Source organism: Limanda limanda, chromosome 3 (genome assembly GCF_963576545.1).
Source record: "Limanda limanda chromosome 3, fLimLim1.1, whole genome shotgun sequence".
Taxonomy (NCBI): domain Eukaryota; kingdom Metazoa; phylum Chordata; class Actinopteri; order Pleuronectiformes; family Pleuronectidae; genus Limanda; species Limanda limanda.
The window spans coordinates 7,917,726-7,944,673 of record NC_083638.1 but is presented as its reverse complement, the minus strand read 5'-3'; the positions used below and the strand labels follow the sequence as shown (position 1 = coordinate 7,944,673).

At 44.3% G+C, this 26,948-nt stretch overlaps 1 protein-coding gene across 1 annotated transcript in view; it reads left to right on the top strand.

Moving 5' to 3' along the window:
- Positions 1–26,948, top strand: part of LOC132998680 (protein kinase C-binding protein NELL1-like) — a 213,412-nt gene that overhangs the window by 79,236 nt on the left and 107,228 nt on the right. The window contains exons 9-12 of the mRNA XM_061068408.1: positions 1,767–1,869; positions 3,339–3,412; positions 6,726–6,825; positions 9,476–9,604. Coding sequence (XP_060924391.1) covers positions 1,767–1,869; positions 3,339–3,412; positions 6,726–6,825; positions 9,476–9,604 — 406 coding nt within the window. The remainder of the gene's footprint in view (positions 1–1,766; positions 1,870–3,338; positions 3,413–6,725; positions 6,826–9,475; positions 9,605–26,948) is intronic.

Below are 26,948 nucleotides of genomic sequence, written 5' to 3'. Positions count from 1 at the left end.
GAGGCCACTGTGACCTGGAACTCTGTCGTTTGACCAAATAAATCAAATCATAGACATTAAATCAACATTTGGGTCAAATTTGAAAGGATTATTTTGAGACATCCTTTAGATTTTGAGTTCATTAGGAAAAAAGGGTTTGGCAAGGTCACTGTGACCTTGACGTTTGACCTCCAAATCCCAATCTGTTCATCTGTGAGTGAAAATTTGCAAATATTTGAAGAAATTCACTCGAGGCCCTCTTGAGATATCGTTTTCAAAAAGATTGGGAGGACAAATCACCCAAAAAACCTCCGACCACTGGCTGTGAATGAATGTTTTATTTTCTTCAAACAAGTGTGAGATTAGTCTAAAGCTGTTTCCCAGACCTGCCGAGGTGTGAGTCTACAGAGGAAGCAATCTAAGGCTTAGTTTATTAATCCCTTAATTGAGTCCCCTTTTTATTTAAGCTCCATCAAGATTTGTTAAAATCGTCTTAATCCACAAAGTCTGACATCATCTTCTTCTCTTGTTGTCATTTCCATTTCAAACAGAAGGTAGAGGAAGATCAGATAGAGTTTGAAGTGGAATCAATAAAGTACATTTATCTTTATTATCTGACTATTCAACTCTTCATTGAAGTTTGGTAACAAAATATATTTATTAATCCCATCAAGATATTTCAACCATTTAAAGAAAATAAAAAGTTAGAATCAATCAAAGACAAAAAGATGAAATTTGTGCAGTGACCATGGAAATCAAAGGAATCTACACCCAGAAAATCAAATGATAATTTATTTTTAAACAAATAAAAATATTCTCTTAAACCAGAAATCTGAATCACAGAACAGAATTTCCTCTTTAATGGAAAGTCATCACAACCCTCCTCATTCAACACTTAACTCCAATTCCCATCACATTTCCCAGTTTCCCTGCCTCATCTCCCCCCTGCCCCATGGCCTGCCCCCCTAATAAGCCCCCCCCCCCAATAAGTGTCTTTTCCCGCGCTCATACATAGGAGTCAGATTCCAGAATGTGTTGAATCAGGCCGTCCCCTTCCCGGGCCCTTGGGAAATGGACTTGCCGCATCGTTGCACATCGAGCACAGGGTGAAGTTGATTTGGTCTGATTTCCTCCCGTGGACAAACCATTAACTGATAACTGCGGCTTCCTGGGGGAAGCATTTCCGATGACTCACGAAATGAAGAGGCGCTCGCAGAGAGAGAGAGAGAGATGGAGAGAGAGAGGGAGAGAGAGATCAGCTTCAGAAATGAAGGCAGTCCTTCAGGGCCCGAGTAACTACCTGCTATCAGCCGGCTGCTCAATTTCAGTATCAGCCATCCAGCGCTGGATGATGAATCTGTTATCTGGGCTGTATCACATTATTATTTTTCTTCTTTTTTTTTATGATATAGCTTTCAGTTTTTTAGATTGCAGTCCTGGAGGCGGTGTTCTGAGAGGGTCTGGGTTGGTTTGCATGGTGCTAACTCTGCTGGAGCTGCACTGTAAACCGCAGAGAACATCGCATACTCAGGTTTACAGTTGGGCGGAGGGGAGAAAAGGGAGTTAGCTTCCAGAGCAAGGTTTTAAAATTGAATGACTGCTTGTGAAAATGTAAATTGAGACATAGAGGCAAGCAGGAGACATGTTCACTGTGAATCTTTCAGCAGTGCCACAGGCGAAAGGTGTACTCGCTCGCTGAGTGATGGATTTTTCCTTCTGATACTTACATGTTTTTCTGTGGGCAAAAAAAAAGAAAAAAGAAAGAAAATGTGATTTTTCTCTTTCAGAATGGCGTAGTGGAGTGTCGCAGGATTTTCTGTCCTCCGGCAAACTGCTCGGAGGACTCGCTGCCGGTTCACGTGGACGGGACCTGCTGCAGGAAGTGCAGACGTGAGTATCTGCAGCACGTAGTCGCAAAACCAAAGGGGAAGCAGTAGAAGCAGGATGTTCGCTGATGGTAAAGACGGCATAGAGTGTGAGAAGATCAAGAGTCTGAAGGAGGATTTTCTTTCAATCGTTCCAAAACCAAAGAAGAAGAGCAGCAGATAACATGCAGGATACAATCTTACCATGTGTGGGAGTAGTCTTGCATAATTTCCCTTATTTCCAGCGATGCTTATTGAAATATTATAAAAAAAACCTGCTACAAATGGACTTTTGAACCTCATCATGCAGTGTAAGGGTCAGAATTAGAATTCGCTGGCCACAGATTATAAAAATCCATGAACAACCGTCTCGTCTTTAAGTCTGAGCGAAGCTGAAGCTCTGTTACTTCAAAGGTTACCCGCACATTTTAAAAACGCTGTATCTGCCACATTTCACTTTCTCTTCCTTCCCTCTCTTTGGAAGCAGATGTCACATTACATTTGCGGACATGAAGCCTCTCTTCCACGTCCTTCTTTGCCCAGTTTGCACTTCCTGTTTCGCTCCAATCCCCGTCTGTCGGCCAATGGAGACGCCGCTCCTCCTCCAACGCTGTTCCTCCGCCTTTTTAGCTCGTTAGCACACCGCTAGCCCGGAAACACCCAAGAGTGGAAACCTAACTTGAGCATTAACTGGGAGAAGAAGTTGTTGTTTTTCCACATTTGACCAAATTACCAATACTGTCAGTACCTGAATACAACAGCAGCCTGATTTAAAACCACAACCACTATTGATACGGCTTCTGTTTTTCGAGCTGTTATTCTGCTGCTGCAATGAAACCGTAAACTTTAAACTTTCTGCAGCAGCACAGATCACAGGCGCCTGATTTTCATGGAAGCTGAAATGGAAAGCACACGGGTCTGCTAACTGCTCGCAGACCCGCGAACAACTGTGTCTCTCTCTCGCTATTCTGCAAAAAAAAAAAAACACTAAATCCCCGAGGTGTAGTCCATCTTTGAATAATTCCAGCCCTCCTCTGCCTCCCTCCCTCCATCCCTGCGCTCACTCTTTCTTCCTCCTCTTCCTCCCCTGCGCACATCAGAGCTCTGGCACAGACGAACGAGGGAGCGTCCGTGGTCCTGCCCTCTAGAGAGGAGAGAAGCAGGACGTCGTATCATATGCTTCATTTTCTATTTCTGCTTCATCGCCGGAGGAATATGTAGAAGGGTCTCCTCTGTTGTATTCTTAATGCGCTGATACACTTCCTCTCCACTTATGCACACTAGCCCAAGAACAAGTTTGTTTCTAATGAAATTTGCTCTGCAGAACTTCAGGCTGAAACTTTTTTTAAAAGCATTACCCACTATTGTTGAAAGTCCTGCAGGAGCTTATATAACCGGCCGAGGAATTATTCTGCTGCTGGTGTTTCATAGTTAACTGTGCTCGCCTTAATGGGGGCGAGTGATATTGAAGCAGTTGTTTTTGTTTCTCCACAGCGAAGTGCACCTACATGGGCAAGACGTTCTCTGAAGGCCGGCGCTTTTTATCCCGGAGCTGCAGGGAATGCAAGGTAACTTTACATATCGAGCATTTGTTCCTCCAGCCTGTGCAACACTTTCCTTTCAGCGTGAATGTTTAAGTCTCTGTGCGGTGGAAAGCTCTGTGTGTTATTCAATTAGCCAGCAGGCCTTATTAGTTTCCCCTCCCTGTCCCAGTCTGTTCAATCTGCCTTTCTTTCTCCCCTGTAATGGTGAGATATCCAGGTAATTAGAATAACTTATGAACACAGCAACACAAAGGCCTGATTTAAATTGGGGCTTCATCACTGCATGGATTCTAATTAAAGCCATTATTCCAGTTCAGCGTAGAACAGAGGTTAGCTTCCTCTGCTCAGGGGCCATTTATCTTTAAAGAGGAAAAAACATCTTTTGAGGAAGCAACACTAGTGGTTTGTGCGTGTGATTGCTCACAAAGAGCCGCACTGTGGATTCCTCTGCTCCTTATTAGCCCTCGGAGACCCTGAGCCATCACTATGTTGTCTGGAAGCTTGAAGCAATTAGAGGCTTCCTCTTCTCCTGGATGTGAAGGCTGCTAAATGACAGATTTGTGGACAAATTATTTTTGGATGGGACCAAAAGAACGTTTTATTTTGATACTTTCAGAAGTCTCTATAGTCTCATATATTCCGTGTTCCTTAAATCTCAGCAGGATACGTCAACATTTTAGAACAGTGAACAGGGCTGTGTTTTTTTTTTGGTGCGGTTGATTGGTGGTCGATGTTTTGAACTTCGCTCTGTTCCCTGGACCTCCAACAGTGGAGAGGGAGGAAGTGGGAACAGCAGCGAATAATATATGCATTGACATTTAGAGAAAGAGAGAGAGAGAAAATGTGTGAAATGATTAAAGTCATCCTGGTCCACGACTAAAACCATATAATCAAACTGTATTAGTAGGTTTCGCATATTTTAGGCCACTTATATGCTTTTAATTACAATTAAAATGTTCCCCAAAAATCTATTCACCAAGTTAACTCAATTGCAAAGTTTTGTTTTAGTTCCCTCTGTGGACAAATAAATCCTGAGACCTTCAAAATAAATGCCACCAAAAGCTTGAGAATGTTTTGTTCTTCATCATTTACACATGAAATAGTTTTCTCCCTGTCAGGTAAACTTTAGACTGCAATTCGTATTTAATTTTAAAGACTTATTTGGATCATCATTTGTATTTGTTATATCACACAAAGAGGAAGCCTTAAGGATTCCGTGATGGAGCCATTTGCTGGTGCACAGGAACCAGTGTTGTTAATAGCAATTAGTAAAGTAGATTAACCTGTAGGGGGCAGCGATTTGCAGTCACTCTCCTGTAATTGATGTTTTGGTCTCTACCAACTCGTGACACATGCAGCTGATCCACATCCAGCCTGTCGCTCATGAAACTCAACCAGGCAGCTGTTATTTTGCCGTGTCGCTCGGGGGTTCATCACTTCCTGCACCTCACTGGTGTTTGATCATTCTTACCTCAGCGCTTCTCAGGGTGAGCGGAGGTGTCCTCCCTGATCTGTGGATGTTGGGGAGACTCTCTCTCTCTCTCTCTCTCTCTCTCTCTGATCTTCCCTCGCTGCTTGGCCCGGCTCCTCATTCTCCTCCTGCCCGGCTCCTCAGTGCCGTCGCTCTCACCGGCACCGTCTTCCTTCCCGGTGCTCATTATTCCTGCCTTCAATTCTCTCACCCGCCTCGTCGCTGCTGCTCTCACCGTCCTCAGGAGCAGCTTCGCCTTCCACCTCGTCATAAAACGTACAAACATCAGCTGGAAGATAAAGAAGTACGTGTGTGATACTCTCCAGAGTTTCCCACATAATTAATTCAATCAATGGCTGTATTATGGTCTTAAAAGAAGCCTCAACAATGAATTGGGTCTTAATGAACTTGACAAAGGACAAATTAGGATATGGCCGGTTGCTACTGTCTAGATAATTAATGGAAAAAGCTGCTAGATAGATAGATAGATAGATGGATGGATACTTTATTAATCCCGAGAACAATAGAAGAACAGGTGCAGAGGACATTATGGACATTTCCATCCCATAATATAACTTTGTCTGTTATTTCAAGGTTCAAATGACTCATGAGTTGGAAAACAGTGAGAGCTACGCAGTCTGATCTTTTTGTAAATAATTGGTATATTTGGTGTTGCTTAAAGAAAACTTGAGAAGCTTTACATGTTCTTTTGTTCAGGAAACACGTCACTTTCCTCTTTCTGTCCATTAATTCAGCAAGAGGAAGAAGAAGCAGCTCCTCTTCTATATACACAAAGATCCTTTAAAACACCTGAGGAAAGAACCACTTAAAACACCTGTCACTTCCTTATAGCAACAAATGGTGTAAGCATATAACATAACCATGTAGGACAGTGATATAGGATAGGAGTTAATGTTATGTGTTTATTTATGAATGAATAAGGAGTGAATTGGTTCTTCATTAGGACGAGTTGTGTCTATTTGGTTTTAAATCCCAGGGGGAAGATGTCACCAAGTTGCATCTGCCTGTTTCCTTTGGTGCCTGTGTCTGCTGCTCACTCTGTATTCAGACCTCATGGATGTGAGCCGCACGGACAGCCTTTACTTTCCACTTCCTCCGTTGTCATGGCAGCCGGATTCAGACCCGAAATATATATTTTTTTACATATCGGAAAATACATCCTTTTAACTATGTGTGTGGTCTCATACGTTACAAAAGCAGTGTCAACCTCACCTTGTGATGCTGGAATCATGAGGTTCAAACTGGCAAAATGTAGCCACAGGCCTTTGTGTGAAATTAAATAAACCTAAAAGTATAAAAATAAAAGCAGGGTAACGTTTGGATTCATTTGAAAAGCTGCAAACCAGGAGAGTTTAATATTTAAAATGTTTTCTGAATCCAATTTAAGACATTCAAATAATGTTTGACTGATTTGCTGTTGCCAGTGTTGTCAATATGTCTAAAGTTGAATTCAACCCATCAAACTGGAACTTTTCAACCTGTTTTTTATGGTTACATTATGTTTAGTATATGAAGATAAGCTGTATAGAGCATTTTACTTCAGTTAAATAAAACTAAGCGCTAGTATGTCATTTTCCATTTGGTTATTTCGCTTTGCTTTTGAAAATTCAGTTGTCAACCCACCCTTCTAAAGTTCAATGTGTAGAATTTGCAGTGAATGAATAGATACATGCTTTTTCTGGCTTTCATAAAGAATGTTTTTAAGTTTCATTAAACACACTTTCATGGTTAAAAAAGTGAAATGTGCAAAGGGACTGTATCCGTGCACGTCCCCAACTTAGCCAATCACAAATAATTGGTTTGGAAATTAACCATAATATCAACATTCTGCCTGTTTCCCTCCAGAACGGCCTGATGATCAAAGTCTCAGAAAGTTGTCCAGAGCTCAACTGCACGACCGGCGATCAGATCCTCCCGGACGGCCGCTGCTGCAACGTGTGCAGAGGTACGTCTCCCTCCATGATTTACTCTCTACAGTCGCATGAATCACTCTGTGTCGTCCCCCTCCCCTCCAGGAGCAAACACAGCCAGTCGTCCGGATGCTGATTCAGGCTGCGCCTCTGCAATGAATATGTTTCTCTCCCTTTTCAACCCAGTATGAATGCTTTTTGGCTGGAGTAGCTACCGGAGCAGATTGGTCTGTCGGCTATAAGGCACCTGCTACGCCAATTTGCCTGAGTCCCGCTGCTTTGGCAGGCAGGTACTACAGGGTAAATAGCCACCGGTAATTCAGTAAATACACTGAATAAACAAACTGTGGGAGGCTGTCAGCCATAGAGCCATTATGAGAGGAACCCAGGGCGGATTCTGAGCAGAGGACACTGCAGTCTCGTTTAGGGAAGATAAGCAGCCGGGCCCGGATTCACCGGAAGAGCAAAATGCAGGGGATGGGAAAAATAGAAAAGGAAAAATACCTTTTTAAAGATGGGGGAGGAAAAGGGGAGATGAGAGAGAAGAGGAGTTGGCAGCGAGGAGAGGAGAAGGGAAGAGGATATAAAGTCTTAGAGCTGCTCTGTTGAAAAGAACGGAGGGAAGGGAGGGCATTTAGAGCACATGAGAGGATAAAAGCTGATGTGTTGAGAGAACAGTCAGGAGTCGGATGGAGAGAGAGAGTACCCGAGGAGAGGAAGAGGAAGAGAGAGAAGCTGATAAGAATTAGGGAAGATTTAAAAAAGGAAAGGCAAGATAGAGGTGCAGAGAGAAGGGAGAGAGAGAGGAGAGTTTAGTCTGTAAGAACCAACATTTAAAGATTAGAGTTACTCCTCTTCCTCCTCCTCTTCCTCCTCCTCTTCCTCTCTCTTTGCTTCACACTCACACCCTGAGGCAGTAAAAACTCAGAGCTGCTCATTATTTCCAAATCATCTGCAGACCTCTTCTCCACTTTGTGACTCAGGGCTTTGCCTTTGCTCGGAAATTTACTCCAGCCTCAGTATTAAGTCCACAAAGTCACGCTCTGTTAAGTTGGTAATCATACAGCTGTCGGTTGTCAGAGTGTTCGCACCCCTCTGTTTTTACTGGGATGGATTTTCCCAGAATCCTGTGCTTTGCAAATTAAACCTTGGTACATCTCAGTAGAGCTCATATCTCAGCCGAGGAAAAGATTTTAACCAACAAAATATGATTTTTCTTCAAGATCAAAAATCCATCCATAGGAAATAGGTGAAAATGTCAGAAAATTAAATACATCTATTATATTTAGTAAAGTTAAGAGAACAAAAAACACTTCCTGAATTTGCCTGCTGATCTAAATCTGCACCAAAATGTGTAAATTTGTAAATTTGTGGGTTGTAAATCCACAAATCTGCCTTTAATTCGATTTGAATGCGATTCCAGGGCCTTTGATCGAGATGAAACAACATTATATGCTCGTGTCACAATGAATTACATTTATATCAACCCACAAAGAGCAGTTAAAATAGGGTTTTACTATTCGATGATGAAAAGTGCAGAGAAGCAGGAACAGTCTCTGTGTATCTCGCTGATGTGACGATGTCGATCTTGAGGTTAGCACCTCCTGCCTGGAGAACGTCGTGGATGAGAGCTCCGTCAACTCAATTCCTATCTATCTGGTCATCTGTTGTCACAATGGATCTCTACACTCCTGAACAATGGACGAGTTACCTGCTTCCTTCTGTTTATTCTGTGTGTTCTCGCTCACTAATTAACACCAAATACAAGCTGACCACCGAACCAACTTGCTGAGGTGAAAACCTGAACCCACCAGTGGAGTTATAGAGTTCATGTCCTCTCAGGGTTTCTGGAGCAGGACTCTACTTTCCACACATGCACTCACCTGTGTTCTCTCCGTCCTTTGGCATGAACACCCCCCCTTTTCTGTGGCGTGAGGGGGCTGAATAATGCCGACACAGCTCTTTCCCCAGCAATGGCTCCCCAGGCTCCCCCGTCTCTCAGGGCTTTTATGTGCCGCCGGTCTGTCACTCATTACAGGACATGATGGTCGGCATCAGCCGGCTCCTACTGGAGACAATCATCTGTGTCTGTCTCCTCACACCACTGATTCTCAGCTCCTCTGTGTGTGTGGTGTCACGTTTCTGTGCACATGCAGGACCTCGGTGTGGGGTTGAGTTTAGATTTAAAGAATCGCGGTGGCACACGGGCGGTGAACCTCTGGTGCTGAGCCAGTCGGACCCAGTTTGATTCCTGGCAGCAAGCCTGAAAAAGTGCATCTGATTCTCAAGGAGATGTTTCTCTAAAACAGAATCTCAAAATACATCTGCTGTTGTCGAAGGAGAATATTATAAAAGACAACTTATCCAAAATCGTGACCACACAATGCAGGAGTACACACTCTGTTGTGACGTTCTCTCCGAGATGTTGATTGTGTACTGTTTTTTATTTTTCATGTCTGTGTGCTTTCACGGAAAACAAGACTTTATCACTGCAACACATCGTAAACATTGTAAATCAGACGTCTTGTCAGAAGCAAAGTTCCTCATTTGTGCATTTGTTTTGATTTGTATCCACAGTTACGTCTTTGCTCGTGTGTGTGTGAACAGAATATTTCTCTGCCGTCGGGCGAGAGCAAATTTTCAGATCCAAAGTAAATCAAGCCTTCCTCCGTCCCTCTCCTTCAGGTTATGACTTCTGCGCAGAGGGACTCATTTGTGGAGAAAACTCCGAGTGCAAAAACCGGAATACCAAAGCAGAGTGTGAATGCAAGAGCGGCTTTGCCTCCATCCACGGGGACTCCACTTACTGTGAAGGTAGGAACTGAAGCTCGGGCCGAGACCAGGCTCGTGTGACTGACTCATTATGTTTATCAGCTTTGAGATGTTAAGAGCAGGACGGGTGAGCGTTAATTCACTGCTTGTTGGGGCTTAACGCCGAGTGAGGCCTGGAGGAAGGAGGAGGAGGGAATACGATTGGTTCTGATGCAATGTTGTGAGTTGGGAAACTCTGTTTATGGTTGTGAGTGGTTTCACGAAGCAAGAGGATTCATGGATTATGAGGAAAGACCAAATAATGATAAGGATTTGTATATTTTGTCCATTAATGATATTTTACGGCGTTGATGGACATTTTAAGGTTTTAAAACTGTATTTCTAACTCTTCTATCTCATTCTTTAATTTCTCTCAAAAATGTCAAACTCTGCAATGTCTACATATGATTATGCAGCTATGAGGTTGATGTATGATGCTGTGCTGTGATGTGAAGTTCCAGGTCTTGTTCCCTTGATGGCTCAGGCCACATAGGTTGAGTCTCTGCAGATATATACATGTAAGAGCTTTGTTGTTGTTGGAAAATGAATAAGAGAAGAGACAACAATAAGGAAATGTGGACAAAAAGTGATGAGATGAAAGAAAACGCGTCATAAATGGGGATACTGTGTGAGGAAGGTTTTTTGTCGTCCAGGTTCAAAATTGGTTCGGTTGGCTTTGTATGGAATTAAGAAGTGCAGAATAAGTCTGTATTTGGGTATAGGTCTTCATGTTTCCTGGAAAACGTATAATCTGAGTTTGGAGACGTATAATGCGACGGGGGTTCTGTCCTCCTCCGGGTTCTGGACGTGGCAGAGTGACGCCCTCGGCCTCTCAGACTCGGAGAACGCGTGCTAGCTCTAATGTCCATGTTAGATAAAGAGGCTCGGACGTGGCAGCTGGGCGGATTGGAGGATTTGCTCGACGCTCGCTTGTCTTTTGGGCCGGAGCCTAAACTCGCTGAACACACTGAACGCTCTGAAAGCTGCGGCGCCGCGAGCCGCTCAGTGTGTTGGGCTGAGTTTGATCTGCATGGTAAAGAGGTTTAACCCAGAGCTCCTCTCCAATCCACCACCGGCCCTCATCATACGAGCCGGAGCCCGTTGTCAGATCAACTCTTTTTAAATCGTGCAGCCGCGGCTCTATTTGTTACGGCGGCATTATCCACGTTTTCGGGGGGGGGGGGCTGCTCCCTTGAGGCAGCTCAAACTTCTATTGTAAGTGGATTAGCTGGAATCCTGCTGTACAGCGTGGGGATATTTGACATGGCTTCACCCTCACCTCCGATGTTAATGGGTTTAGGGGAACATTTGAGTTATAAACAAATCTGAGCAGCGTGTCCCTGATATCCTGATAGATCCCTCCTGTTGTGTGTCCTGTTGTGTGTCCTGTTGTGTGTTTTACAAACAGAGGGTCGTCCCTGGCTTTGTCTCCAAGCTGTCATGAAACGTGATTATTGTTTCCCCATGAATGTTTGAATATGCGGCTGAATGACTGAATATGAGATTATTTACTCACTTATTTACCAGAGTCTTATCTGGGCCTGGTTTCTCTCGCTCTGTCACCTTGTGGCGCCAAAAGGACTCTCTCTCTCTCTCCTGGAGGGAAGGAGGTGTATTATCTGTTGTGAGAGGTTGTATTGATATTTCTCTCGGCTTTAAACAGGAGGAAGAATTTTCCTGTTTCTGGATTATGTGTTTAAACTCGATTACGTCCGGATCTCGAGACGTCGATTGAGTTTTGCTTTGTTTCCACTTTGTTTGATCCCAAAACAACAAGACGGTTAATGTTACATTTTAATTCAAATGAATGTGAATGAGTGGGTGGCACTGCAGCAAGAAGGTTCCCAGTGGGTTTCTGTGGGTTCTGCAGCTTCCTCCCAGTCCAAACACATTCAAGACTCCAAATTGATCATATAGGTGAGAATGTGAATTGGTTGTTTGTCGGATAGATGGATGGATAAGATGTGATATTTCAAAATGTAACACCTTTACATTTGTATGCTTAAATTGTCAAATGTTAAAGTGGTTGAGTGCTGTTGTCTGTGCTGTAGCTAAAGGGTTGATAACAATTGTCAGTTTTGCAACCTATAACATGATCCTTTAGATATGAGCTTTTGTGCTGAGGGAATTAATTGCATTCACCTTTTGAGAATAATCAGAAAGCAGCAAGTTCCACGAGAGATTGTTGGATTTTGCAGAATAAAGTAAATCTCAAATCCTCAGCGTTTAGAGAATAACTGAAGCTACACGATCGTCTCTAAATATATTTGGGCATTTATCCACGACCCATGTGGAGAGTGAGTTGAATCCAGCTGTGCCAGATCTATTGTGTGTGTGTTCCAGTTTTGCCAGAGTTATGACCCTGAGAGGAAAAGGCTCCGATTTTTTGATGAAAATGTTTTTGTGTGGTGCGAGAAGCCTGTGGATCTGCAGCATGTTGTGTGTCTGCTGCAGCGTGTTGTGTGTCTGCTGCAACATGTGTGTGTCCGCTGCAGCGTGTTGTGTGTCTGCTGCAACGTGTGTGTCTGCTGCAGCATGTTGTGTGTCTGCTGCAACATGTGTGTGTCCGCTGCAGCGTTTTGTGTGTCTGCTGCAGCGTTTTGTGTGTCTGCTGCAACATGTGTGTGTCTGCTGCAGCGTTTTGTGTGTCTGCTGCAGCGTGTTGTGTGTCTGCTGCAACATGTGTGTGTCTGCTGCAGCATTTTGTGTGTCGGCTGCAACATGTGTGTGTCTGCTGCAGTGTTTTGTGTGTCTGCCGCAGCGTGTTGTGTGTCTGCCGCAGCGTGTACGACACAGACCTGATGTCTAAACCCAGCGCGGGCACGTGTTGAAGGTTTTATTATTCAAAGCCATCTGCCTGATCTCGGAGAACCCACAAATGTGTGTGATATGCAGAATATGCACACGTGTAGCAACACAAACACACGCTAATGACGGTTGGAGCCGCTCTCTCCTGCCCACCGCCGCCTGCGTGTTTATCTCTTCCATTAAAGATGGATTCCAGCATATGGGCTGACATCTTTCTGGATTCTGGAGATGAGCACGGCTGGAAGGCGGCGCTCTGCAGGACGGCTGCTGCTGCTCCTCTTCTCTGCAGATCTGGAAACTCTTTCTAATCCCGGGCAGCCGGAGAGAAGTCGGTGGTCTCTATTGATCCGTCCTGTCAACACTCACCGACTCCTCAAAGGCTCCAGCCGGCCCGGCTGCTGCCACAGCGTGAGGACCTGGAGCTCGACAGGCGGAGCTTCAGCCGAGCTGCTCTGCATGAAATGACAGTTCTGACTCTGACCTTTAGCTTTGCTCCCATTCGCTCGTTTCACGTCCACCGAGGTGTGAGAGGGACATAGATATAAGTGTGAATCTTATGTGAAGCTTGTAATATCATTGCCTTGGTTCTGGTTCCGCTCATTTTTACTTTCTAACCTCAGTAGCTGAAGCTGTTTCACTCGCTTCCTGGAAAGTTGTGACTTCACTTTGTAAATACTTTACAGGAAACTGTGGACGTACGTTAGTAAGTTTTATTAAGAACCTGATCGATATATCGGTGTCAGAGTTAATTCGAATTTTAGATATTTGCTTCTATTTATGTTTTCTGTGTATTTATACTTTTTTGTGAGAACGTTTTTGCTTAAACTGTAAATGATGTAAATGTGAACATTAGGGATGAGCGAGTACAGCATTATCTGTATCTGTATCTGTATCTGTTAACCATATGAATTATCCTTATCCGTATCCGTACTCGGAGTGGGCGGGGTATAACCCGGAAGTGGGCGTGATTTAACCCGGAAGTGGGCTGGTTCAACATAACTTTCTTTTTTAACTTTGAAATTTTTTTATGATTTTTTTATTTTTATTTTTTTAAAATTTATTTCCACACCAGGTGTGTGTGCGTGTGTGTGTGTGTGTGTGTGTGTGTGTGTGTGTGTGTGTGTGAGTGAGATGCGAGGGACGTTCACTGTCTCCCGGAGAAATGAACACTCTGTGTTTTTAGTATATAAAGACGTGAATTATATTCGTTCACAAGTCATACAGACTGGTTTTGTTATTTTCACTTTACATTAACACTTAAAGTTTAGTGCAGTGTAATTGTTTGCCGTGATAATTAAATGCCAGTGTGATAATAAATGACAATTTCAAACCATACAAACTGTCATGTTGTACTGTATTTAATAGAGGTTTAATTTACTGTAAATTAAGTGTAAATGTAAAGTGAAAACAACAAAACCAGTCACCATGACCCGTGAACAAATACAATTCACGTCTTTCCATACTAAAAACACAGAGCGTTCACTTCTCCGGGAGACAGTGAACGTCCCTCGCATCTCCAGCGCTCCTCTACTGAGCCAATGCAGGTCTCGTGAAAAATTTTCCAAAGACTCGTACCCGAAGACCCAGTCGGGAAATGAACAAATCATTTCTGCTTCCTTGACTGAGCCTATGGAACAGTCCCGATGCGCAGTGAACCTGAGTGACTGAGAGACAGAGAGCTGTTCTGTGAGTGAGTGAGCAGAGCCGTGTGTGACGGGAGGAGCGCTGTGACGCTGTGTGAGGATTTTCATTCAGTCGGAGCACAGATAAGGACTCAGGTTACTCCTATAATAATCGAATTCGGCAAAAGTGCTTTATCCGTACCGGATACTCGTTTCAGCCGAGTATCCGGCTCATCTCTAGTGAACATATGGTTTATGCTTCTGTCACCAGTTTGAGTTTAGTACTGGTGCCGTTGCCAGTTGCTGTCTTTGCATTTAACTGCTGGTGTTAGGACACTGTTATCTGGAGCTGCAGGATTTTGGAGATAATCCAGTGTTTAGTTCCATCACAGACCATTGAGGCTGAACTCTATTTATTAGGACGCCATATAACAGAGCTCTCAGCCGCTCGGGAGAAAAGATTACTCTGTACGATCAGATGAATCCTGTGAGACGGGACTAATTATAATTGATAGAAAAGCACTGAGACCCTCCTGTGGGTTTTGTGTTGTTGTTCCAGCTCCGTGTCACACCAGTGACCGACTGACCCACTCAGTGTATGTGAGTGCTTTAAGGTTCCTGCTAATGGACTCATCCTGTGTCTGTACCCTCAGATCTGCTGTTTCCTCTCAGCTCCGATATGATGACCGCTGTTGTTGACAACTTTTTAATTGCATCCCCAAAAAAATGATCTATACCTGCTGGTCTATACCACTCCCAGTGAGGCTCTACACAAAGGAAAGTGCTAGACCTGCTGATGTTGAAAATAGTTGCATCAGCACAGAGCAAACAACCTAATTCCCTGTGTCCCTGCTGAGTGCTTCGGGGACGCTCCTCCCTAACGGGCCGGTTGCTAGCGCAGAGGAGGAATCCCAGCGTGGCTCTAATGCCAAACCAAAGTGCACGGAGACGGTGCAAATCTTTCATGCATATGTTCCCAGCTTTATATGGACATATTTCCTCAATATAACCAAATGATCTCCCACTCTACGGCCTCTCGAGTGCCTCCTTCCTCCTCCATGTTTCAAATTAAAGGCCCCATCAGCGTGGAAATGTTTAGTGGTGAGCACATTAGGGAAAAAGCCAGAGCAGCTCGTGAGGCATGCTCAAGTCGAGTCAGGGATTTGCACATATGTAGGGTTGAGCTGATTTCCATAGAAATGGTCTCGGGGGGGCAGGGGGGTTACTGTGGAGGATCCTCCTGCTGTGAGAGAACCTCACGGGTCACTCTGCCCACGGTAATGGACCCATTAGCTCCTGTTGTGCCCTGTAACTCTGCAGCTCTAATGTGGAGCTCGAACACCGACTTGCCCTTGTTCTACTTGCAAAGGTGGATTTGTTTCACCGCTTCGCCGGCTGCGTATTGTGTTCCGAGCACAATAGCGACGTTTAATTTGGCCTAATTAACGTGCATTCAATCAAACCCGTGCCACGACTCCCTCTCTCCCATTCGCGATTCCTGTATCACCAGCCGGGGGTGCACTCTGCTGCGGTTTGCAGCGACCTACAGATCCGTTTTTTATTTCTCTTCTTCTCTGCCGTGTGTAATAAGATTACATCCCAGCGCTGGGCCGGCACATCAAACCTGACGGGCGCTATTTGTGTTTGTTCAGCTTACTTTCATTTAGCTCCGGAGCAGCCGAGCTCCCCGGGTTCAGGGACGGACTCGGCTGCGTCCCCTCAGCTCACAGACTTTACCATGTCCCCGATCTCCGCTCAATCTCCGCTGACACCACACAGCACATTTCAGCTTCTTCCCTCCCTCCTCCTCTCTCTCTCTCTCTTCAGCTTTTAACACTGCCTGATAATGTGTGGTGACTTTGGGGCTAATAGCGTCGCTGCCACTGGAGCTGGAACTGCTTCGCGCCACTTCAGACACTTGGGGTTGAGAGGTTGCTACAGTTCTGGACGGTTGCAGGAGGCAATCAAAAGGTTTCTTATAGACAATTTCATGCATCGTAATGAATTTCAGGGGAGTAAAATGCAATTTAAAAAATCAAAGTGTTTTGATAAAAGCACGCTGCTGCATTTTGAAGAGAGAAGTTATTTCTCCCTCGAGGATATAAATTGCTGTGATAACTCTTTGGATGGACACGTTATCTTTCCTTTTATGATATGTATTTGAATTTCTCAATATATGCCACACACATAGAATAACAAAAACATCAAACCAGACACCAAGTGAATCAAAAGGACAAAAATCAAAGACACAACAAATACTTTTACTACAAACGTCCAACAACAAAAAATGTATGTCCTCTGTCTTTATAAATGAGTAAATGGCTCAACATCTGCATCTTTATTATCTGACAATTTAAATAGAATATGTCAAATTTAAATACCAATGATCATAATACATCACTTCTCTCTATTTGATCCTTTATCCACAGAAATGAAACGCACACAAACAAAAGAAAAACTGAACCAGCAGCCTCCAGTCACATTCAAACATAAAAGCCACTTTTAGCTTGAGCTGGACACGTCATGTTGAATCCTGCAGAGTGAGCTCATCACATTGTGTCGCACTAATTGAAAATACGCTCGATAAAATCACTTTAGAGCCAAATGTCTGAGCCTCCAGCTGATTCCGATCCATCACTCTGTGTTTTACATAAAGTCCATAGTGTCGCTGTGGGTTTTGAGTGGCTGTGATTAATGTCTCGTCAATTCTGCCAACTTGGGTGGTCCCGACAGGCAAAGGGGAGACAGGGACATTTTAGATTTAAGGCTTTTTGATGACGCACGCGTGGGAAAAACGAGAACTGTGACTAACCACACTTCAGGGTTCCTCTAAACAAGAAACTGAATGGATATAAGTTTCACTACACTTTACAAAACTGTTAAATAGTTCAGAACAGATGCAGATCATTTAAGGCAAAATATACAGAAAACTTCTGTTTAACAACTTAATACATATTGTACTAGGTACGATTTCTTATCTTGGATAAGAAGGTTAAAAAATATATGAAATCAATACAAGAATCATAGATTTCATCTCTTCAAAATTCATATTTCATGACAATTTCAAATTGCACTTTCAAAGTGTTGATGTTTTACTCACAATTTCAGCTTCTCAGTTCCTTCATCGCGGTGGAATTGAGGTAAATGTTCTCGTTCCTGGACTTCGATTTAACTTAGATTGGAAAAGTTCAACAGGGACACAAAGAAGCAGTTCAAGTGAAAACTGTTCGTAGCAAGATCGTATTTTAAAATGCTGTGAGCGACGCAATTTAAATTCCGCTCACTTCCTTTGTATTGGCATGGTCTCAGGCAAACATCTAAAAACCTTGGCACACAAAATAAATTAATAAATTAAGCATCTCCATGGCTGCGCTTTGCGAGAGGAGCCTGGAAATGTATTTTTTGTAATTCCGGCCAACTGAACCATTAAATGTCAGTGTTTTGGTTGTTCCTTCTGTTACTGGGAACATTCTGCTGGAGGCTCTGGTGCATGTTTCACTAAGTGTTTCCTATTTACTGCGTCCTCAAGTCATTAGTTGTCTCAGAGAGTCGTCGTAACCCATTTTGCAAACCCCTGGGACCGACGGTTTAGGATCCAGGAAGTCATTTCTGCAGGATTTCCACCATCCTGTGTCTCTGTGTTGCTGAGACAGACAGTTGCTGTTGTTGTGCGGTAGCAAATAAACCCTGTGTTAGGCCTCTAGGTGCAGGGACACACACATGCGGGTGTACAGGGTGGCTGCAAGCTGCACACAGGCAGATCTTCTCTGTGTGTGTGTGTGTGCGAACCTGCAGGACTCCCATCCACAGAGGTTGGGAATGAGCTCATCAAGGGCAGCGCCTGCCTGCAGAGCTCCCACAGCAGGGATGAAGGTGTGTGTGTGTGTGTGTGTGTGAGAGTGCACATATGCTTGTGTGTGCATGCGTGTGGTGGTGTGTGTAGCTGTAGCTGTCCTGGGTTTGCAGATAAGCGCAGGAGAACACGACGTGTCTCCACCCGGAGTGCACCACCTGCCCCATGCTACAGCTAATCCGCTAAAACTGACAGCCTCTGCTTGCTTTCCCCTGCTGAGTCTGGTCACACACAACAACACCAGGAGCCGCAGGCCCATGGAAATACACACCTGCAATATGTCGAGAAGGTTTCGATTATTCTGCATGGCAGGCCGCCTCCGTGTCGGTGAAGGTTTTCAATGCAGCGCTGATGAGGGCGTAAGTGATGAGCGCTGAGAGACCAGACGCAGAGGAAAGTCTCTTATTGATCAGAGCGGTTCAGGTAATCCTCATTTGTCCTGGCTCCGGCTGCAGTGATGGGAGCAGTGGTGTGCGTCTGCTCCCACCTGGTAGTGGCCCCATGCCGCCGGTGATTGGCTCTCACTCAGTGGCATTAAAGAGTAATTGGCCGTGTTTGTAGGTCTGCAAATCAGCCGGGTTCCTCGGTGGGAAGTCTGTCTCCACCGTGTTAGAGCCGAGATGAGCTGACAGAGAACCAGCAGACGTGAAAGGGCACGAACCAGAATGACTTGTAGTGTTATCACGGGATTGTTGAAGGGATGAAAATGTCCTGAAAGCCCTGATACACAATTTTTTTCATTTTAAAGGTTCAGTGTGTAGAGTTTAGTGACATGTAGTGGTGAAGTTGCAGGTGTTTAGTTTGTCCAGTCTGGGCTACTGTAAAAACATGGCCGCCTCCGTAAAGAGGACCCGCTCCTGTTGTAAATATGAAGTATTTAAATTGAAGTTATGTTAACTTAAAGGAGTTGTTCTAGGGTGATTAAAACAACATTTTGTACATTTTGAATGAAATCACAAGGATCACAAGGACTATTTCATACTTCTACCAATGGATCCCTTTCAGCTAAACCTAACTCCCTCTATTGTCATTCATTTCAAAATTATTAATAACTAGTCTTTTCTAAAGCTGCCTCTTCTCTCGACCTGTGTCAGTGCTGGTTGCAGTTTTCTTTTCTGAAATCACAACGTGACCTTTGCTGAGGAGAAGCAGCAAAACATCACGTTTTTAAAAGTATGAAGCCCAGAAGTTACATTATTATTAAGTTATTTCCGTCCAGTCAGAAGTTCCCTCCTCTGGCATTAAGTTAAAATGAACTTGAATTCAAAGTGTTGCCACCTCTGACAGTGATTTTCACTCCGTACCTTCTGCTGACAAGGTGAACATCTTCAATCAAATTTCCCCTCAGTGCTCTTTTGAAAAACTAAAATACAAAGTCACCTCAGATGAAGTGTGGTGAAGAATATCAGGAGCGACATCTCCACCATCCGCCAGTTCCACCAGAGTCAAATCTGAACACATTAACATTGAGACTTTAAAACTTAGGTAATTGGACAAAGTTTTAATGATAATCAAACGCAATTAACTGTTGTGAACACTGAAAGTAGTAACTTTTCATCCCTTGGAACAAAACAAGGGTTTGGTGTCTGTGTTAGTTCTGTAAAATGTATAAAAGAGAGTCGCCGTGGTGGGAATAACAATGTGTGAAACGCGATGAGGCTGACAGATAAAGATAAGCACACGCTAAATCTCTAAATCTCAACATTGTGTCACTCCACCTAAACTCGTGCACGTTATCATAAGAGACGACTGTGAAAAGCTGCAACAACAAGATCCTAGTTAGGATTAAACAGACTTATCTTTTAAATAAAAGCTTCAGAAAACCATTGTGCGAGTAAAAAAGACAGGAAGGGGTAAAACATAACAATGAAACCCTCTTTCCTCTGCTCAGTGAGAGAGGATGAAACACAGACCCGTGTTGGAAGGAGATCAGCGCCGCTCGCCAGGCGCTGTGCGTGGAGCTGGAGATCCGAGGGCGTGAGGTTCTGTCGGACGGACTCGACCCGCTGGGTAACACCGGCTGAGGTCTGATGGAGTCACAGTGGGCGAGCGAGCCGGTTAAAGGTCAATGTAATGAATTACAGTCATTTCCCTGAACGACAGCGTGCCGCGTGTGTTTATAAACCAAGTGCCTCCCCCCCCGCCTCCCTGTCCCACTTCTCAAACTCTTCTGGGCGGCATCCATCTTTGCCATCTGCGCTACGCCCGACTTCACGTGTTTTCCGACACTGCCAACGCCGTCCTTGGCAGCGCTCCTCATACGGTTATTCATCCCTGCTTATTCCCGTTCAATTTCCTGACCGTTGCTGAGCTGCGGGGGGGGGGGGATCGGGCTGGTAATCCTCCAGCCAGAGGGCTCGCTCGCTGGCGTTGGCGCTCGGCACGGTCCACGGGCTAAAGTGTTCACATTTCAGCTGGAGTCGAGCCTGAAAGGTCCCGTGAAGGCCTGGAGACATGATTTGCTCTAAGTGGCCTAATGGGAGAGACTGCAGATTACCTACAGGCCGGCTTTATTCCACTAACAGAGATACGTGTTTTTTGCTGCAAGTCTTGGGGCAATTTGCTTTTCCCTGTTTGCATATTAGCTTGATTGTGATATCAGATTGCCACTGAGAGATAATTTCTCAGCTTTGAGACGAGGGATGACAAATTCTGGTTTTCCTTTCTATTTTATTTCGCTTTTGATAAAACCGTCGTTGTTAATTACGGCAACGATCATATCTCCACTTTAAGCTTTTGTCAGGGGAGCTGAAGTTTCAATTAAACCTAATCTTTATATATATCAGTTAAAAGCGAGATTGATTTTTTGGTAAAGATGAGAGATCTCACAGCTTTAATTTTGAAACTTGTGTAAACATGTTGCTGTGCTTTCAGATGCAGGGACACGCTGTAAATAATAGATTCAAGAAATTTGCGTTTCTACTCATTGCTCCTGCAAACGATTGTCTAAACTCACTCTCCACATCCTTATATCTCTAGTGTTCAGGACTGTAGCATGGTGTGCAAATAAGCTGCTTTCAGCCAAGCACTGACTTCTGGATAATCTCCTGAACTTTTCCAGAGGGGCTCAATGTCTGAGTCAGATGCTCTGGACGTCTTCTGGAGGATTTCCTAACAGCCAATAGTGAAAACTGCAGAGAATGTCCGAATGAATCAGAGAATTCAGCACAAGCGAGTTGGTTTGTCGATGTTTATGGCATTAAAACAAAAGATTACATCTCTCAGTCTGAAAATAAGGAGTCATATTTAAAAGAAGACATTTACTTTCAAAGATAACAAGATTTACAAGGTTTTGGTGTAGCCACCTCTGGTCTTAAAGCTCTGGGGATAATCCTGTTGTGACAAAATCAAGAGCTATAGGTCCTTGTCCTTCATTTCTCTTCAACCTGACTGACTTGTCTCCTAATTCTTCCTCTAAATTTGAATGTCTAACCTCACAGACATGTAAACTAACAGTGTTTCGGATCCTTGTCAACTCATACAGGGGAGAGTTTCAGGTTAGCATCAGAAAGTTGTGGTTGAACGGCACAAAACAGTTTAAACACCGGTGGTAAAATCAGGCAAATCCCTGATTTCTGAATTAAAAGTATAAGTAGTGACATTTCAATTTAAAAACACACACATTTCAATAACATGTGATTAACAGCAAACATTCAGGAGCAAAGTTTCTGCCTGATTTCCATTGAATAAACTGTGCAATAACCAGTTCATGTGACAGATTTCCACTGAAACACAAACTTCTTGATTGTCCGATTTATCTCTTGACTTTCCGAGTTGTGCCGTTTAACGTGTGATTCGAGTGCAGTGGATTTAAAGACGCTAGACGTTCCCTCGAGGTCTTTCCCTGAGAGTTCCGGCTCGGAGGGGAAGATTCGTCTGCGGTCGAGTTTAGATACGGACAGACGCTCCTCATCACTCGTCCCCAATCTGTTAATTACAGCTCAGACCGCGGGGACTAACCATCGTATTCCACTGGGCGGTAATGACACAACTATGACTGCGAGTCCATCAGTCTTCCCTGCTTAGCTCAGTCGTTGTCCTTGGCCTTTCACACACACACACACACACACACACACACACACACACACACACACACACACACACACACACACACACACACACACACACACACACACACACACACACACACACACACACACACACACACAGGCACACATACAGAGAAAGAAACTCAGATGACTGAGTGTCATTGAGCTAAATGATTCTCTCGTTCAAAGCTCCTGACGTGACGGAGCATTTTTAAAGATAAGATGTGTATCCGGTCCGGTCCGGACTGTGAGTAACAGTAGCACGCGGCTACACCAGGTGATGGATGGACATGTTGGGTCTCAGTTGTCGCCCGTTTGATGAAATGAGATCGTTTCTATGCCGAGACTCTGAATTCATCCTGAAGTTTGGCTTTTGTTCGGGGATTGATTTTCCGCCGTCAAGGATTTTCCCTCGGAGCAGTGATTTCCGGCTCCACTCCACAAAGCTCCCGGTGCTTTATGACCCGAGCACTCCCCCCGGGGCCGCCTCACGTTCTCACACCATATTTAACCGCCCGGCAATTAAACCCAACAACAGGCTTTTGTCGCGTCTGTCACGATCCTAATTTAATGCTCCGGTGCGGCTGAGATGATCTGTGGCTTTATGAGGATGCCACGCTCACTTCATCTACTTCTGTAGATACGTGCACAGGAGGGAAGGTCAGTTGATCTTAACTGTTGTTTCTCCACATATTAAGAACCTTGTCGTTTCCGTACATCGATCTGGGAACGGACCTTTTTAAAGCCTTAGTTTGAGTTTCACAGTTTGTTGTCTTCTGGGTTTTTACTGGAGCTACCAGCGGTTGTGCTTTTAGGGGGTTTGTCTGGGGGAGGGGGTTGTGGGGGGGTCTGAGGTAACTGAAGCATGGCGGCTGACCACACTGGCATGAGATACTCTACCTGTCAATCAAGAATAAAATACCTTCCGGAAGAATTTCTCTTTCACTAGAATATAACCTGTATTCTCAGACTCTTGCAGCCATGAGAGTAAAATCAGCCTTGAGACACTTCCTGGTTTTCAACAACACGCCATCTAGGGAACTCACGCCCGTCTACAAGCCAATCAAATTCAAGTATAGAAAGACACAGTCCACGTAGGTGATGTTAAACTAACCAGATCAGATTTAAACAATATAAAAAAGACCTGAAGCTTGGTCCAGGACCTAAAATACCCTATTTTCCCACGTTTAGCCCAGTTTAACCTCCGTGTTCCGGTGTCTTTTCATCTTTAAATCACCAAACCGTGAAGATAATCTCCGTGTTGTTTCCACCAACTCTTCTGAGCTGAATAAAGATGCTGCAGAAACAAAACTAAATGCTCCAAGACAAACCTCCTTGGCTCATCTCCTGCTTATCTGGATCTTTTGTTTTTTCCGTGTGCTCATCTATCAGCAGCGTGTGTTTGTGAGTCTGCTTGTTGTAACTGCTCCATATTCTGGTTGTTGACATTGTACAGGTACGGTATACAACGTTTCCCGCTCTGCAGACCTGATGTGTTCTTGGCATCAACAGCATCGAGTGCAAGAAGTTAAAAATACTTCAACTTTGAACCTAATCGTGCGACGCTTCAAAGAGGTTTTAAAAACGTCTCGCAGCTCCAGCGGGATTCTCATCTAGTGCTTCCCTCCAAAAAAGATATCTGCAGAGCGCTCGCAGCGATGATTCAGATGCTCAGAGTACAAAGGGCTTCAGCTCTCTGCACCTTTCGCCCAGGGCATGTCAACTGAGGCTCCTGTTTGATGAGTGGATTTTAGCCCCGGCTGCATCGGTTGAGTTCTGTCGGCGCAGTGAGGGAAGACTTCATCGATTTATTCACGATGTGCACGATCAAAGCCCCTCATGAAACTCTGTTATCATTTAGGATTCACAGACATTTCGTATTCCACTAGTTACACTGCGAAAATCCGGCGCTTTAACAGATCCAGAAGAAGACGCAGGTGAAGGGAAGTTGAGATTATCATGTTTGCTAGATCAGAGGGAAGTGGAAAGGGTCGGTTCTTTGAGGTGTTTATCAGGAATTACATGTTGTGCTGTCGGGTATAAAGTGAGAGTTCAGGAGCATCTGTCGGCCAATTTCTCTGTGTGTGTGTGTGTGTGTGTGTGTGTGTGTGTATGTGTGTGTGTTACCTTTATAGGAGGGTTAGCGTTAGGATTTTCTGGACCATTCAACCTCATGTGGACCAAAGCTCGGTCCTATGAAGCAAAACGTAATTTCTAAGGTCCTGGTTAGGGTTTGTACTAAGTGGTTAGGTTCGGGTTCAGCATAAGTTGATCATGGTTAAGTTTACTGATGAGGTTTTTAATAAGAATAGTTGCGCAAACCTACGAGGCATAGATCTGTAGACTATAGACCTCATCAGTACTGCTAATATATTCCTGTTGACATATTAAATAAAGAATACTCTGACTTTGACTCACGTCAATATTACGTCCACTGCGTCCTACATCTGCCAAAAGTATAAACCTCAACCTGAAAAAAGCTTCATACATGATGCTGAAGTTAAAACGCAGTTGGTATCTGATGTACGTCGAGTTTACAAAATGCTGTGAGAACTGTAAAAGGATGTTATAATATAATTAAGACGTAAACATACTCCACATTTATTCAGAGTGTGACCTTATTCAGGTTAAGTTAATCAGAAAATGCTATTTATTCATAAATATGCACATTATATTATATATATTTTGCTTATTCAAGGTTGACCTCCACCTTCTTTACATTCATGTCATGAATGCATTACATAACAGTTAATTACAGTTAATATGACTGAACAACTTTGATCTTCTAATATTGGAATTGCTTCCACCTGTGTTCATGCGTCTCCTGCTTGTCTGGTGATGAATGTCATCTTCATGGTTTCCTCCCACCGACACGCCTCATATTCGCTGCCATGGGAATAATTAATGAACGCACTCTCCATTCAGCCTTTAGCTTGTTTGGCCAATAAATCCCGAACGACAGGAACACGGTGTAAAGAGAGAAGCGGAGGATGTCCCAGCAGCTGTGGAGCTCGGTGTGTGAACGTTGTCAGTCGAAGGTCGTCACATGTGAAGAAACACAAGCCGGCGTCTCGGTGTTTATCTCCTCGCTGCTTCCTGCAGGAAGACTTCAGACGTTCAGCTCTTCTGCCGGCAGATGGCTGACTCCAAAGGTTGAGCGCTAATAAAGAGCAGATGGTGGATTTTGGGTGACCTTCACGTGAGGAGCGTCCTGCAGGGAAGGGAGATGAACTCCCCCGTGTGACGAGCATGTGAGGCCTCTGATTGGATGATTCACACGCAACAACTGCACACACCTGTTACACCTTCCTGGGATTGTTTCATCGACATGCCACAGTAGGCAATGCACGTAGCAGACGAGCTAGCTAGCTGGTGAAGCCACACTGGGTAACAGCGCCCCCTTTAGCTACAGGTGGTGATGATTCTGCAGGGCTAGGAAATACAACGGAATGCAGGATATTACCCACAATCCCCGGCTTCTTGAACCAGAAGAACTGCCGCTGTAACAAATCCACCAAACTCTGTGTTGAATTCTTCATATTTTACAAATTTCCTCCTGAATATTGGAGATAAACTCTGTTTTTTAATAACTTCTAAGTATTTATAACTGATCCACGGTTCAACCAGCTAGAGCCAATTCTGAAGAATAAAGCTGTGACAGCTACTTAGAACAAGAAAGAGGAAACTTTCTCTTTATTTCAGGTGTTAAAATGCCAACATGCATTTTGTATTATTCATTCTTATAGTAAATGTAAATAGTTATGAAGCTCCCCTTTGTTTTTTTACGAGAGAGATATAGTAGGTGACATTTTCGTATGTTAAACTCTCAGTTATTACGTCTGTAAATTGTCTTGCTAGTTCATTTTATATATTGACATTTCTGTAGTGGCTCTATATATGAACGAAATTGAACGGCACATTTAGTCAGTTTGCTCATTTGGAGCAGATTGCCTGCGAAGACATTCATGCTGCGGCCGTCACATCAAGTAAATCACATCTTGAAACTCCACCGGTTATATATTCATTTCAGAAAGTGAATGACAGCTCACTCCTCGTGACATCTCCATCTCACCCTGCCCGATAAAATACACACAGCAGAAAGGGGTTCGCTCATCAATCCAGTTCCACTGACGTCCGGCTGCATCTCTTTACTCAGTATCTTCAAACGTCAGAGTTTTTCATGTTATAACAACCCATAAAAAAATAATTAGATTTTACCCGGGAGAACGTCAATCACGCTGGCAGCGGGCAGCTTGTCTGAATATCTAATAGAAAGCCAATATTGGCTCAGAGATAAATTGCTTTAACCCCGGCCAGGACCTCTTCAACATGCACAGCGGCAGAACAAGCCCGGGATGTGACTGAGTGTCAGCGTTGGGTTCCTGAGGAGGAAGAGGAGGAGGACGAGGACGAGGACGAGGACGAGGACGAGGAGGAGGAGGAGGAGGAGGAGGAGGAGGAGGAGGAGGAGGAGGAGGAGGAGGTGAGCAGGAGAGCGACTTGATAATTGAGCCCTGGGTTATTCACATGTTAGATCATTTAATGAGTCACGCAGCAGAGAGGAGGGGAGCTGTTGACTTCATTAAGAACAGTAACGCTGTGTAATGATGTGATGAGGCCTGTCAGAGAGCGACAGCGGGGGGGGCTGACACTCCGCCACCGCCGCCGTAATGACAGGGCGCTCGGGATTGTTGGGGCATATGCTGTCCGTCTGATTGGCCGAGCTCGGGGTCAGCGATCAGCTCTGACACATGGAATAATGAGTTGAGTGGTTTGTGTCCCTGGTTTCCCCTTGATGGAAAACATGTCACCATGCAGAGCTGATAATCTACTTTACTGCCTGGCTTGACATGTTCTAACTTCAAGATTGTGAATAGTTTGAAATCTAAATGTATTCAGTTGTGGGTCGTAGTGACACGAGGCTTATTCCACCCACTCCTTCAGATTCCTCTGCAAGCTGCTCTGCAAACGCCCAAACCCAGCTTTTCCTTTTTCCTGCTGTATCGGACTTCTTT